Raw genomic sequence first — 15,442 nt, 5'->3', positions numbered from 1 at the left:
AAATATATGCAGGCACACCTCATTTTATTATGCTTCACTTTATTATACTTCGCAGATAACGCGTTTTATACAAACTGAAGGTTTGTGGCAGCCCTGCGTCAAGCAAGTTGATCAGCGCCATTTTTCCAACAGCGTTTGCTCACTTCTGTCTCTGTGATACATTTTGGTAACTCTTGAAATATTTCAAACTTTTTCATTATTATTATATTTGTTATGGTGATCTGTGATCAATGACCTTTGACTGTGGTTGTTTTGAGGTGCCACAAACACTGTTGTCTTATTTTAAGAAATTGCCACAGTCATTCCAGCCTTCAGCAACCATCACCCTGATCAGTCAACAGCCATCAACATCGAGGCAAGACCCTCCACCAGTGAAACGATTATGACTCACTGAAGGCTCAGATGATGGTTAGGATTTTTTTAAGCAATAAAGTATTTTTAAATTAAGGTATGTACATTTTTTTTTGGACATAATCAAAAAATTCATGTGACTCACTTTATTGCAATATTCAATTTATTGCAGTGGTCTGGAACCAAACCCTTGATATCTCCAAGGTATGCCTGTAAAGTTGGCATCTCTCTGGAGGACAGAAAAGAGAGAATGGGATAAAAGCTGTATCTGGAGAGATAAAGGCTAAGAATTTTCTAAAACTGATGAAAGTTCAAGCCACAGATTTAAGAAGTTCTATGAACCCCAAGCAGAATAAATACAAAGAAAATTATACTTTCAAATGTGAATAATTAAACGGCTGGAAGCAAAAATACAAAGTGAAAATCATAAAAGCAGCCAGAAGAAAAAGACATTATCACCTTGAAAGGGAACAACAGCTGTATAGATGATTCTTCAATAGAAACAACAGAAGCAACAAAATAATGGAATGACATTGTTAAAGCACAAAAAGAAAGTAACTGCCAACCTAGAATTTAATGAACAGCAATAAATACCCTTTGAAAAGGAAGATGAATTGAAGACATTTCCAGACAAAAAATCTGGGAGAGTATGTAACCCTCAGACCTTTACTACAAGAAATACTATACGGAATTCTTCAAGTTGAGGGAAAATGAGTACCAGCAGACAACAGGAAGAAATACAGAAAAATCTACAAACAGGAAATGAGGGAGAGGGTGTGGAGAAAAGGGAACCCTCCTACACTGTTGGTGGGAATGTAAATTGGTGCAACCACTGTGGAGAACAGTATGGAGGTTCCTTAAAGAACTAAAAATAGAGCTACCATATGATCCAGCAATCCCACTCCTGGGCATATACCTGGAGAAAACCATAATTCAAAAAGACACATGCACCTCAGTGTTTATTGCAGCACTACATACAATTGTCAGGACATGGAAGCAACCTAAATGTCCATTGACAGATGAATGGATACAGAAGATGTGGTACATATATACAATGGAATATTACTCAGCCATAAAAAAGAATGAAATAATGCCATTTGTAGTGACATAGATGGACCTAGAGATCATCATATTGAGTGAAGTAAGTCAGACAGAGAAAGACAAATATCATATGACATTGCTTATATATGGAATCTAAAAAAATGGTACAAATGAACTTACTTACAAAACAGAGTCACGGATATAGAAGACAAACTTATGATTACCAAGGGGGGAAGGGGAGTAGGGATCAATTGGGAGATTGGGACTGAAATATACACACTACTCTATATAAAATAGATAACTAATAAGAACCTACTGTATAGCATGGGGAACTCTACTCAATACTCTGTTATGACCTATATGGTCATAATCTAAAATAGAGTGGTTATATGTACATGTGTAACTGATTCACTTTGCTGTACACCTGAAACTAATACAACATTGTAAATCAACTATACTCCAATAAAAACTGGTTGAAAAAAAAAAGAAAGGGGCTTCCCTGGTGGCGCAGTGGTTGAGAGTCTGCCTGCCGATGCAGGGGACACGGGTTCGTGCCTTGGCCCGGGAAGATCCCACATGCCGCAGAGCGGCTGGGCTCGTGAGCCATGGCCACTGAGCCTCCGCGTCCGGAGGCTGTGCTCCGCAGCGGGAGAGGCCACAACAGTGAGAGGCCCGCGTACCGCAAAAAAAAAAAAGAAGGGATGAATAGCAACAAAGGTAATGTTGGGAATTGTGACTAAATATCGACCGCAAAAAACAGTAACTCTACTGTCTTAAAGGATTTTAAATATTTATAGAATTAAACCACATGACAAAAATAACAAAACATTGGGGAAGGAACTGGAGTTAAAATGTTCTAAAGTATTTTATTGTCTAGGAAGTAATAAAAGTACTAATGCATGTTAGACTCTAATTAAGATCATAATGTCCAGCACCAAGCACACAGTAAATGGCATATTGTATGACCTCAAAAATGCTGAATAAATAATAAACATTAGAACATCAGACTTTTTAAATAACCTTTTCTGTAAGCAAGTAAATTTATTATCAAGGAACAACAATTAAACTAATTGGTCAAGATACCTTATAACAGACCATACCTAAAACTAAGATAATACATGTAGATTAAAGTGAGAATGAACCATGGGACTTCCCTGGCAGTCCAGTGGTTAAGACTTCATGCTTCCACTGCCGGGGACACAGGTTCGATCCCTGGTCAGGGAACTAAGATCCCGCATGCCGCTCGGCACGGCCAGAAAAATAAAGTGAGAGTGAACCATACACTTACCCCTTAAGATTTTTGTACCACAATAGTAGTTATCTCTGTCCTTGTTCCATACTAGTTCTGTTGTTCGGTCTTTCTTCTACCTGTTGGCTTCAAAGTTCTCTGACTTAAAATTCAGTCTTCTGGAGGACGGGCAATGCCTGTCCTAGGTGGCAGAGAAACTCTTAGTGACACAATGGAGCACAGTCAGGCACTTAATGAAATCCCCAATCATGATGTAAAACAAACTAAGTGAGCTTCTGGCTTGATGTTCCATTTCTCTGCAGGAATCTGGAAGTAATGCAAAGGTGCTAGAAACCTGAAAGACAAAAGAGGATCAGGTCAGAAAGAGAAGTTTTCATTTGAAAAAGTAAAGTTAAGGTGTAGGAAAAAAATATACTTGCCAGGATTTGAAACACCAGGGCAGTTCCCTAAACACAAGATATTATAAGTTAATAATGGGCTTATATAGATCTAATAGGAATTTAATTTCATAATGCTGACATAAAATAATGAAGACTCACCAGATAATAAGATGCCTTAAGTTCTTCTGTTGTTCCGTTCCTTTTAGTTTCTTTTCTGTCCTGCTCATTTCTTTAATTTAAAGCAAAGGACGAGATTTTTAAAGGAAATCTAAGGGCAGTCTAACAGTTTGAGTGTAGAGCACTTTCATGAGAATGAAGGTGAACTACATGGATGGGACAGGACCGAGGGATGGTCAGGACAGAAGAGCCAGGGCCGACTACGATGGATGGTAAGTAGAGAGCTGATACTGTCACCTGGTTTTATGTGCTGGGAGTTAACAAGCAGAATACACATATGTTTTAAAAGAAATTACAGATACTTAGCAAGAGAAAAGTGCAATTTCCTATTACATATTCTTTAGCAGCTATTTTTCAGGTAAGTGATATAGAAAATCACAGCAGTGCATACTTTTATTCCGAACTGTGACTCTCAATTAACAGGGTGGTGCTGGTAGTAACACTGTCATTTGAGTTAGACTGTTAACGTGATTATAACCCAAATTTCAACATGATAAACCAAATTGATTTAAAATTTTCTAGTATGCCGAACCCTAACTCATAATCATCAGTAATTAACCACATAGATAACCAAATATAAAAAATTCAGTCACCTTACTTTTAGTTCATTTCTGGATGTCTACATGTGTTGACATAAAAATGGCTTCAACTTGGGGGCTACATGCTAAGATATAAGCACAGAGGTCATAGTCGATAAAAAAGGAATATAATACCTGTTCTGAATATAATTAGGCATATAACATGTAAAACAATTCTTTTACTGATAACGCTTTAATTAAAATTTCTTTTTTTAAAAAAAAACTGTGGCTTTATTTACTTATTTTTGCCTTGCTGCATGGCATGCGGGATCTTAATTCCCTGACCAGGGATCGAACCCATGCCCCCTGCAGTGGAAGCATAGAGTCTTAACCACTGGACTGCCAGGGAAGTCCCTAAAGTTTCTAAAGCAATCAGATAATCACAAAAATAATACCTGTATATACGTAAATGTAAGAGACCCAAATCTATAACAAGTGAGAGAGAGAAAAGGGCAAATGTCTGTGTCTGCAAATGTATCACATTCATTAAGATGCTCTTATAGGGGCTTCCCTGGTGGCGCAGTGGTTGAGAGTCCGCCTGCCGATGCAGGGGACATGGGTTCGTGCCCGGGTCCGGGAAGATCCCACATGCCGCGGAGCGGCTGGGCCCGTGAGCCATGGCCGCTGAGCCTGCGCGTCCGGAGCCTGTGCTCCGGAACGGGAGAGGCCACAACAGTGAGAGGCCCGCGTACCGCAAAAAAAAAAAAAAAAAAAAGATGCTCTTATAATGCACATCTTACAGTTTACACGATACAAAGAGCTTGTAATTTTACTATCTTAGGCTTCTCAAACAATCTTTCAACTGCAGTTATTATTGGCTTAAAGTGGGGTGAAAGTTTTCACTGAGTTGTCTCTGGCTCAATGAAACGACTTTTCCTAATTTTAAAACATTGAGTAAATAGAACTCTGTGCATCATGCCACATACAAAAATCTGTGCTGTTTTGCAAGAATTCAGGTAGTCTGGGACCTGTTAGTTTATTACTAAGATATCTTTTAGTAAACAGGAGAGGCCTGTCTGACCAACCTGTAAGATAGGAGAATGACTATTATAGTGTCATAAAAATAAACTATTCTTTCACCAACAATCTGAATAGCACAGACTAGGAAATAAGAAATTGGAATAGTAGCATAGGATTGTTCTCGAAAGAATACATTGCTTTAGTATTTGACTAAACATATTTTGGACATTCCAGTAAAACTACACAGCACCTCTAAAATATTTTGCAGAGAAGTATCCCATTTCTGATTACACAGCTGAATATTTGTTAAGCATGATTATGTGCAGAATAACTCTGATTAGATAATTATATACATTTTGCCTTAAGTTTCCTCTTTTGATTATCCCTGGAGGGCAGGGACTAACTACCCATGAGCCTCTTGGATGTGTGATACTTCTTTTCGTGAATGTGCTTCATGAACTTCTTCTGAAACGGTTTCATTTTGGTGGTGGTTTGTTTTAATATTCGGCTCACCCCTGCTGTTTCCTCTTGCCCCTGTGTCTGTTGTTTTGCTGACCTAGCCCTTATTTTGGGGAAGTCATCAGTAACTGTGCAACAGAACCCTGATGCCATTCCTCCAGGGCCCATAAAGGTTCTCCATTCTCACCGTACACTCTTGGTTGGATGTTGCAGTGGGAATTTCCTTTTGGGAATTAGTTTCTTGGTGACTGTCACCCAACAACATGTTGGGTGACTATAAATGACTGAGTGCATTACTGAACATGGCAAGTTCACACACACACACACACACACACACACACACACACACAATCCTACAAATAAAAGACCAAAAGTACTAGTCTAACCATGTGACTCCCTGACAACAGGATTGGGTCTCCGTATCAAAAGCAGGAGATATGTAACTCAAAAGGAAGGTACTGATCAATTAAAGAAATTAGACATAGTTCTTTCAATATTTTTCTTAGGGAATCAGACTGATTACCATAGATGGAAGAGAATCCAAATCTTAGGCTTTGTCGTGTTTCCTTCCTTTGGTTTTATGGCTAGTTCTGAAGTAGCTGAGTGGACAGATATAGGAGATGGGTTTAGTCATAACAAATTAACCTGCTGCAGGAAAGGAGTCCAGGAGTCCTGGATAAGCAGTTGTTTTCATACTTAACAAACCAACTGGGCAGACCAAACTCTAGGTCTGAAAGAACTATGACTATCATGAAATGTTTTCATATTCATCTCCAGACACTACTTTTACCTGCGTATATCTGACAGCAGTGGAAGGTTTCAAGTTGGTGAAAGAGCACCCCCAAACCCAACAATACACAGACTTTTAAGGTGATCATTATGTAAAAACCTGGAGGTCATTTATATCTATGTGTTCTAAAGCACTATTCCGAATAGCTTTATTTCTCCTCTTGACCATCAGCCAGGTATAGATAGTACTTTTTTTCCCAGATGGATTATATACATTTTTCCAAGCTGATTTTTACTTGGCTACTTCCTGCCCATTTCCAATCTCTCTAGGACCCTTAAAGTTAATTTTTTGTTCCCTCCTGATGGGACCTCTCTGTTCATCTGTGAATTTCATCAGTGTCCCCTCTACTCTCTCACAGATTATCAAGACTGATGGTAAACAGAGCAGATTTAATGTCAGTCCCTTCCCCTTAAACTAGCCAAGCAACTGACAAACCCCGTTTGATTACATATCCAGAACTGCACTACTGCTTTTTGAATTGAGGAGAGGAGGTGGATAGAAAGCTATTTGATTAAAATCTGTTTAACTCTTGCAGTGCCCAAATTGCACAAGACTCTCAGCTGAGTCTCTTGTGTAGGGGGCTGCCTCCCTGAAAAGCCTCATTAAATATGCTTCTTTCTAGCTGTTCATATAGGGAGCTATTACATGCTACTCTCAAACCTGAAAAGCTCACATGGACTGAACCCAGTGAGGCAGGCGGTCTTCTACAAATGCCACAAAAGCCCTAGAAGCAGATAAAACTCCGCAGATTGCTGGAGTGCACACGCCCCTCTTATCTGATGTCAAATCTGCATGTCAATGTGCCAGTTTAGACAAGAAAAGCAAACTTTTCTATGACTAAAATAGAAAGATGAGAAAAGGGGCCTAAGGTTGGCAATGACTTGCTTCTTAAAAGCCCACTCTAAGAAATACATTCAAGTTTAAACCTAAGAAGGCAGAAAAAAACGAACTGGGGTGGCAAGACACAGTGCAGGCAAGATTCCACGTGGAAAGGCCTTCGTCAGTTCTCAGGCACCTGTGGACTAAGACAGCTGCCCTGGGTCAAGGTGAGTTTGATGAGGCACCCCCGGGGTCTAAGGGGATGACTCCCAGGTGTGTGAGGGGTAGACAGGTATAAGCTCTTTCCTGCAGTGTTTCCTCGTTCAGTGACGGCATCCAATTACCTGGACGCCATCCTTGACACCTCCCCCTCTGCTGCCTCCTCACACAATTACTCATGTCTTTTTTAAAAACTGCACCTCCTAAAACTCTCCAACCCACCTACTTCTCTCTGTATCTACTGTAGCTATCTTAGTGCACTACTTCTCATCTGGACTACTGCCACAGCCATCCAACTGGTCCCCTGTATCCTTTCCTGCGCCATCCAATGGATTCTCCAAACTCTATCCTCCAGGAGTGCTCTATCACAATGTTCTTCTACTTAAAATCTTTCACTGACTCGCCATGGCTCCGTACCATCTGATTTCACTCATCTTCTACCTCTGACCCTTTCGCTTACGAGGTTCCTGCCACATTAGCCTTCTTTAAGTTCTGTGAGGATTCCGGCATTCTGCTTTAAAGATTTTGCACAAATGGTACCTTGCCTTTGCCTGGAAAGCTTTAAACCTATCCCCATCCTCTTTTACCTAGTTTTCCAAATTTTTCAGAGCAAAAGGGAAGTCTTTCCTTTCTACTACATTCTTTACTTTGTCTTTAAAGCATCCAGTTTTAATTATATATTCACTTTTATGATTATTATGTCATTTTTTAAAAAGACATGTCTCCCCATCAAACTATAAGCTCAGTGAAGGCAGGGACAATGCCTGTTTTGCTCACAACCGTAGCCTCAGCACCTATCTTGGTCCACTGTAGACCTTCAACAAATGTCCGTTGAATGAATAAATGAATGAATGAATCCTCTTTCCCTTTCACTCTCCTGATTTTCACACCCCTTTCCTCATCTCTTTGAAGATATATCAAGGCAATAAGCAAAAAATAATAAAAGAGAGGATTATAAAAAAGATGTCTAATCACTTTAAATACTTAAGAAATAGGGACTTCCCTGGTGGTGTAGTGTAGTGGTTAAGACTTCGCCTTCCAGTGCCGGGGGTGTGGGTTCGATCCCTGGTCGGGGAGCTAAGATTCCACATGCCTCGGGGCCAAAAAAAATAAAACAGAAGCAATATTGTAACAAATTCAATAAAGACTTTAAAAATGGTCCACATCAAAAGCTTAAAAAAAAAAGCCGTAAGAAATAAAGCAAACAAATACCTTAAATAATTAAATATATAAAAATAATCAAACTGCCACGGTTATTGTCTCCATTGGTGATCTCACCTATTCTTAAATTCTATCACTTTGATACAAATGACTCTGAAATATAGAGATCATTGTCCCAATCTACCCCCTGAACCCAAGACCAGAATTTTCCTGTGTCTCCTTGACTTAGATACCCAACTGGCAGTTGAAACTCTAAAAGCCCCAAACCAAATTCATCAACTTTCCTCCATATATCATTTTATTAAGTTTCTTATGTATATGGCTATCACCATGGCAACTACCAGGTCATTCGTGTTTGAAACTTTCTACTCATTTGAATCTCCCATTTTTTCCCAGATCCCAATCAGTCAATGGCCAAGTCCTAAAGATTCCAGCTCTAGAATCTCACTTTTCTCTTCCTTTCCACCCCCATTCCTCGCGTGAAGCTAAGGCCTTCGTTACACATGTAGTCACACTGGTCTCCTCCCTCCAATCCGACCAGCGTCCTGCCTACTACCATTAACCAGCTTATTATACACATCTTGCACAGATGGCTCCCTTTCTTAAAAATCTTCAAAAGCATCATTGTGCCACTAAGCCCAGTGTTTCTCAACACTTAACCCATATCCCCCTTTTTGATTAATGTAAAAATCTCACATCCCTCCTGTATTGTATATTACAGAAACAATAGGGATTTTTTTCTATTCCTTAAATATAAAACTACAAGATTCAATGTGCTTCTTCAAACTCTACTCATTATACTTCAAGCTCTGGCTGTGAGTCACTATTATTAACTGTTGGCTCTCTGGAGGGAGGGCTTGGGCCAGTACCTAGGACATGGTGGGCACTCAATAAATGTTGATTAAATAAACTAGTAAACCCTGACAGTAAGAGTCATCCATGATATAAACTCAGACTGGTTTTCCAGTTTTATATCCTGCTCCCTCTATTTGTATTTCTCCAGCTAAATTATGTCAGTGTTTCTCAAAGCATGGTCCCAGGACCAGTAGCACCAGTAGCCCTGGGACTCACCAGAAAGGCAAATTCTCCGTCCCCACCCAAGACCTACTGACTCACAAACTCTTTAAGTAGAGCCTCATAATTTGTGTTTTTACAAGTGCTCCAAGTTAATTCTAGTGTGTGCTGAAGTTTGATAACCACTGAACTAGACTATTTACCCCCATGTAAGCATTATCCTTCCTCCTTCCACGACTCGTGATTCCTTCTGCCTGGAAACACCTCAGAACCTATTCCAGTGGCTAGTGTAAATGTGTCTTTTGACTGAAGAGCTAAAAACTCTAAAATATCCCCTGGATAGCCCTCATATGTCTTAACTGAAATTATTCCTCTTTTTGTGTACACACTCTTTTCAGTTGGCATTAGGAAACGCAAATTTAGTCTTAGCGATAATGTCGACATTCTAAAAGTATAAATTGACGAAAATTGTGCATATTTGGGGAGCACATGATATATCACCTGCCTCTCAGTATTAGAAGCTTATTACAAATTTTGCCATCTTGGGGATCTTGAGAGGGGATTCCTGTTTTCAGTTGCAACGTTAAATGAGTTAGATGCTTTCGATTTAATGATTCCAATTTGGCAGAGTTGAAGATAGGTACTTACTGATGTTCATCTGTGTCAAAACCACATAAGCGCTCCTGGAAGCCAGATGAGCCACTTGGCTAACCTCGGAGGCAAGGCAGGTAAGCGAAGGTTTGCCCTAAACAGGTAGACTCTGAGGTAGGAAGAAGATTTAGGCCAGGGAGAAACAGAAGCTGGCTTTCTCAGGCTGCAGAGAATTCACCTATGCTCCCAGATAAAACCCCCATACATGAAATGCAAGAGGCCATTAACTTGAAAACCAATAGAAGTATAATTGTCCACTGTCTTAAAGGGAAAAAAAACCATGTATAATAAACCCCCCAAATGCCACATACACACAGGCTCACACGTACAAAAATGGCCATGAATGCAAGATGGCAGAAGTCATTCAAATTCTTTTAAGGAAATGGGATGTATTTTTGGTACCAGGATATGATACCTCATTATAAAGATGACGAGCAGCAAATTACCAAAATCTATAATCAGAGTATGTTGGGAGCAATTTTACACTGTCTGGGACAATTCTCCATTTTTCAGATAAGGAATAGTCTCAGAGAGATTACATAACTTTCCCAAGATCATAGATTTAAGCAGTGGGAAAGCCTACGTTTACTTATTCTTAGACCTGAGGTCCGCTCATTCCATCATTCTAACGTCTGGGTTGAATCACATTTGCTGATGGCCACAGGAACCACAAAGGATGTGTTTTAATTAAGTCCATCTGATTACTTACCAGGCGTATAAACCATCTTTACCAGTTCTTTAGCATGCTCCTAACAAGTTGTGATAAAGCCTTTGACAAGCTCAGGACAAAACTGTAGCTTCCCTGTTATGAGCATCTTAAAATCTAGCTAGGGTCATACAGAATTTTAAAGTGTAACAAGCAAATCTTAGTACACAAGACAGGCAGATGGCTCTTGCTAATATAGAAACCCTAAGATGGGTTAAGTAAATGATTAAAAAAAAAAAAATCTCCAGAAAGCTTTATTGCGTTTGCTCTGCAACTCTCAAAACACATGATGAAACAATGTACTTTTAATTCAATGGTCGACCGATTCCTTCTTCAAGTTCTGGTTTTGATAACTCCCAGATGCAACTGTTAACTTCATAATTCGTTTTAGAAAATATGGGTCAAATCCCATTTCAGTAATGAAATAACCAAACTCCAGTCCATACTCCAGGTATTTTATGTACTAACCATAATATGATTTTTAAGTTGCAGAGCTTTAGAGTTGGGAAGGACTTTTGAGACCATGTAATCAAACACCATCATTATGTAAGAGAAAGAACTGAGATTTCTGACAGATGCAACTTCAGTACAACAAAATATTTGATAATCCTTTGGGATTAATACATAGAGAACTGGCATGAAAGCTTTCTGAATATCCTGTCAAAATTTAAATGTACATTTCACTCTATATATTTTTATCTTGTCTGAAGTATTGTGAGTACATATAACTCTTAATTAAAAAAAACAGAAATTAAAAGAAAGCAAGATTATGCTACTTAATTATCTTAAGGTTTTAAGGATTTTTTAAAAATTGAATAATCTGATACGAAAATTTCAGTAATGTTACTATGAAAAAACATTACCATACACACAGGGTTTTTCCCCTAACATTCAAACATGCTCTCATCCAGAATAGAGAGTATAAAATATCACATAGCATAGAAAAGAACTCTACTGAAAACAGAACAGGTGAGAAAAGATAAAGTCTGTATGCAGAGAATGACACTAATTCAAAGATTTCAAAAACATCAAACCTCTTAAAAGTATCTCAGTGAGAAATAAAGTCATCAATAGTGTCCATATATCTAAAGAAACCAAAGCACAGTAAGGTAAAAATTATAAAGCTGGGGCAAAAACTGAGTAACAGCCTTCAACTTAAGACTCCACATTCTGAGATTTTATAACTTAGGTAAAATTGTAAGAACTTCCTTTGCTGAAGGGAGAATGACAAAGGGAGCCACATAACTATTCACAACCACCTGTGCAAACACAGCAACGTACCTATTGTTGTTCCGACAATTTCGACAACTAATGCACTCCATCGGGTCAGTCTGAGGTACTGCCGTGTACAGGCCACCACCCTTATCAGGAAGCAAGTACAGGGAAAAAGAGAAAAAGAGAGAGTGCTGAAGGTGCCACAGACTCGTAACCACATCATCTCAAATGTAAAAGCCGCCCCAACAATAAATGGCTACGTGTATATTTTAAGCATCTCCCTGAGCCACGTTACGTTTATCACTATTTACTGTATTCGCAAATGAGTGCTGCACAATATTAAAAGTGTTCTCCAAAAAGTTAACTCCTATGTTTCCTGCATGTATGTTTGTACTGGAAAGAGGCAAGTAAATGAAGGGAGAAGTTTAGTCACTTCCCTTCAGTGTTTCAAATCTAATGGGCCCAAAATATTCTATGCGTTATAACCTCCTATCTATTTTTACCTTCCTAGCAGTCATGGAAAAATTTTATGGGATGCCAGTTGGAGAAACAGGGTGGAAATCTGTTTGAATGATGTCACAAGATAAACCCATCTTCATTTTCCTGTAATTATTTCGATTAGGTCTGTTCACTTGACTAGACGAAGTCTTAAAACATGTTATATTTTTCCAGATGGAGCAGATGCTCAGCCAGCGGTGACTTGGAGCGGAGTATTAATATTTTGCTGTTGCTTTTGGCGGAAACTGCCCAGCAATTAAGAAAAATGCCCAGATTAACACATACCTCATTGTAAAATGTTCACTTGACATATACGATGGCAAGAGCTCTTCAAAACTGAAGTTAGGGCTTGAACCAGCCTTATGGTCAGAGTCAAAATTCTGCTTTCGAAAGCAAAACAGCAGAACTGAATTTGATAAGGGTGAGGGAGGCTGTTACACTGCACCCAGACTCAGAACAGGCCTTCAAGGTTAGGAAAAGTTCAGGCAATCGTTTCTCCCCAGAACACTTTCCACTTCCATTCATCTCATAACAACAGCCAGAATAGAAGCAAACCAAAAGTACCGAAAATTTCTCTCAACATTCCTGAGCCAACTAGCAATAGGAATTTTAAAGAAAACTTTGAAAGAATATTCCTATGCTACATTCAGTCCATGAGGATAAACTCCAAAGCTTCCGAAAAAAATGAAGTTAACAACCTACAGGATGATGCATTTATTTGAATCACTAAACGGATTACAGTTAATTCAATCATTTTTATGATCAACAGCATTTAAAATATGTCCCTGGCTTCCCTGGTGGCGCAGTGGTTGAGGGTCCGCCTGCCGATGCAGGGGACACGGGTTCGTGCCCCGGTCTGGGAAGATCCCACGTGCCGTGGAGCGGCTGGGCCCATGAGCCATGGCCGCTGAGCCTGCGCGTCCAGAGCCTGTGCTCCGCAACGGGAGAGACCACAGCAGTAAGAGGCCCGCGTACCGCAAAAAAAAAAATAATAATAATAAAATAAATAAATAAAATATGTCCCTATGTCCACCTTCCCAAAAGAGAATAGTAAGAAAATGAATGAGTTAAGATCACAGAGGATAACCTCTAAAATTGTACACTGAATGGGGCAACTCTCATTTAAATAGCAACTCATTGTTCAAAAAACACAAAGTACTGTGTTCAAATACTAAAGCAGGCATCAGAGTTATTTTTTCTTCTTATGGAAACAGCATGTGCTGTTCAAAGCGTCATGCTCTCTCCTTCAGTTTCTTGGACAATGTTAGTAGTTTGGACTAGGAATGGTGACAAAAAAAGTTTAGAGAGTCTGAATATAAGCCATGTCTTTCCACACAAAATAATGAAATCATTATTCTCGTTTGGTAATGAGATGCACTAAAGCAAATTAAATATTTTTTCTATGACATACTAAAGCTAGGTCACAGGAAAGCCATTAGATTTCTAGCTTTTAGATACAAATATATATTATAGTTTTGTTCTCCAAAGGTAATATTTTAATAAACCTTTACTACTGTTGAAGATTAAAAAAAAAAAATCTCTAAACTTCTCCAAACTTTAGCACATTGTGGGTTACGGGCAAATATATCTGTAATCAGAACAATGACAAAAACATAAACGAGTGCCTAATCGACCAACTAAACATATTATCTATCTGACTGAAAAATAATGTGGATGCACATCCAAAGGATGTAATAAATCAAACTGCCTAGTGCAGAGGATCTCTTTCGCCAGCACAAATCTAAAATACGTCCGTCATTCTACTCTCATTTCAAAAACTAAACTCTATCAGCTGGTTATCCCTGAAATATAGTAGTTTTAAAGGTTTATCACCCCTTGTGGCTAGAGAATACTAATATTGTAAAACATAAACCAGAGAAACACATATGGGGCAAAACAAATCAGAAAAACCTCACAGGGGGTCAGAAGTGACAATCTGGTGGCCTGCAGACATGCTGTGCATGGCCCACCCAACGCTTTCTAAAACTGGAATTAGTTGCCAACGTGTAAAAAAATCTGGTGATTTCACCTAGATTTACGGATGTCGTGAAAAATCAGAAGACCAGGCCACACGGGGCCCTCAGCTCTGCATACAAACAATGGGCGCTGAACCGGGCCGCTGCTTGAAGACAGTGCACAACTCTCCCACGCCTCCACCGCTTCTGTCCCATCCCCAACTTGCTTCACTCAGTTTCAAGATCTGCCTGACTCGTCTAAGCATATGAGCTTTCAGAGTTTGCTCTAAATAAATCAAATTTAAAGTATTTGGTTTGGTCCACGCTCAATGGTATTTCCGCTTCATCGCAAGAATAACTTCCAGTCTGTTTGCTACTGGTCCTGTACTTCCAGTGCCAAATAATTAAAAAATATAAATGAGATTGATTAATATAACTCCTGCCTGATAATAGAAAGCTTCCAAACATGACTCTGGATCAAGGGGCTGCCGGTGATACATGCTACGTCCACTCTAGTGAACCTGTGAGGTTTCTATATTGGGAAAAACCACGCATGCTGGGCCTGTTCTTGTATCCTGGCACCGTGGGGCACAGGGGCGCTTTTATTTATAATTGGGTCTCTTACATTCACTAGATGACGAGGATGTTCAAAATCCACACGTGTCCTGGTTAGAGAGCTCGTGCGCCCAGAGTAGAGTCCTCCATTTAAGCTCCCGCTGACTCCACTGGGGAGCTTATGGTGGAGATGGGAGCAGCCATTGCTGAAGCTTCCATGAACATTTCTGTTTATTTGGCTTGTGCCAGGCAGAGTGGTGTATTCCACCATCTGCCCGGTCACATCTGACCCTTGGTAGAGATAGCCTGGTGGGTCATATTCTGTTAAAAGAGAACAACAAAAAGAAAAGGTAAGATACGGAAACGGACAATTCTTCTTGCTTAGGAAGTTTTATTAATTAAACCCTTAATAAACTATAACTATACTAAAATAAAATACTCTAAAAAAGTGTTCGCTTAAAGCCTGCCTGTGAGATATGCTTTAATAAAATTATTGCTGTTATTTCCTTTACAGGGTGGAGTCAGCCAGGAACTGTAAGTTAGTTATGACTCTTTAATGGGAGGAGAAATTAACCAGAGAGAAATTACTCAAAAGAGAATTAGTAAACTATGCAAGCTGAAACTATCAAAGTAACGGCAACACAACGAAAAGGTGTTTAAATTC

At 39.3% G+C, this 15,442-nt stretch overlaps 1 protein-coding gene across 2 annotated transcripts in view; it reads right to left on the bottom strand.

The window, feature by feature from the left end:
* Positions 1–15,442, bottom strand: part of CDON (cell adhesion associated, oncogene regulated) — a 101,076-nt gene that overhangs the window by 7,955 nt on the left and 77,679 nt on the right. For both annotated transcript variants that reach the window (XM_073808004.1, XM_004319203.4), the window contains 2 exons: positions 14,849–15,099; positions 11,837–11,916 (listed from right to left, as the gene is read on the bottom strand). In XM_073808004.1, coding sequence (XP_073664105.1) covers positions 11,837–11,916; positions 14,849–15,099 — 331 coding nt within the window. The remainder of the gene's footprint in view (positions 1–11,836; positions 11,917–14,848; positions 15,100–15,442) is intronic.

This window comes from Tursiops truncatus, chromosome 8 (assembly GCF_011762595.2).
Source record: "Tursiops truncatus isolate mTurTru1 chromosome 8, mTurTru1.mat.Y, whole genome shotgun sequence".
Taxonomy (NCBI): domain Eukaryota; kingdom Metazoa; phylum Chordata; class Mammalia; order Artiodactyla; family Delphinidae; genus Tursiops; species Tursiops truncatus.
This window is presented reverse-complemented; position numbering and strand designations above follow the sequence as displayed.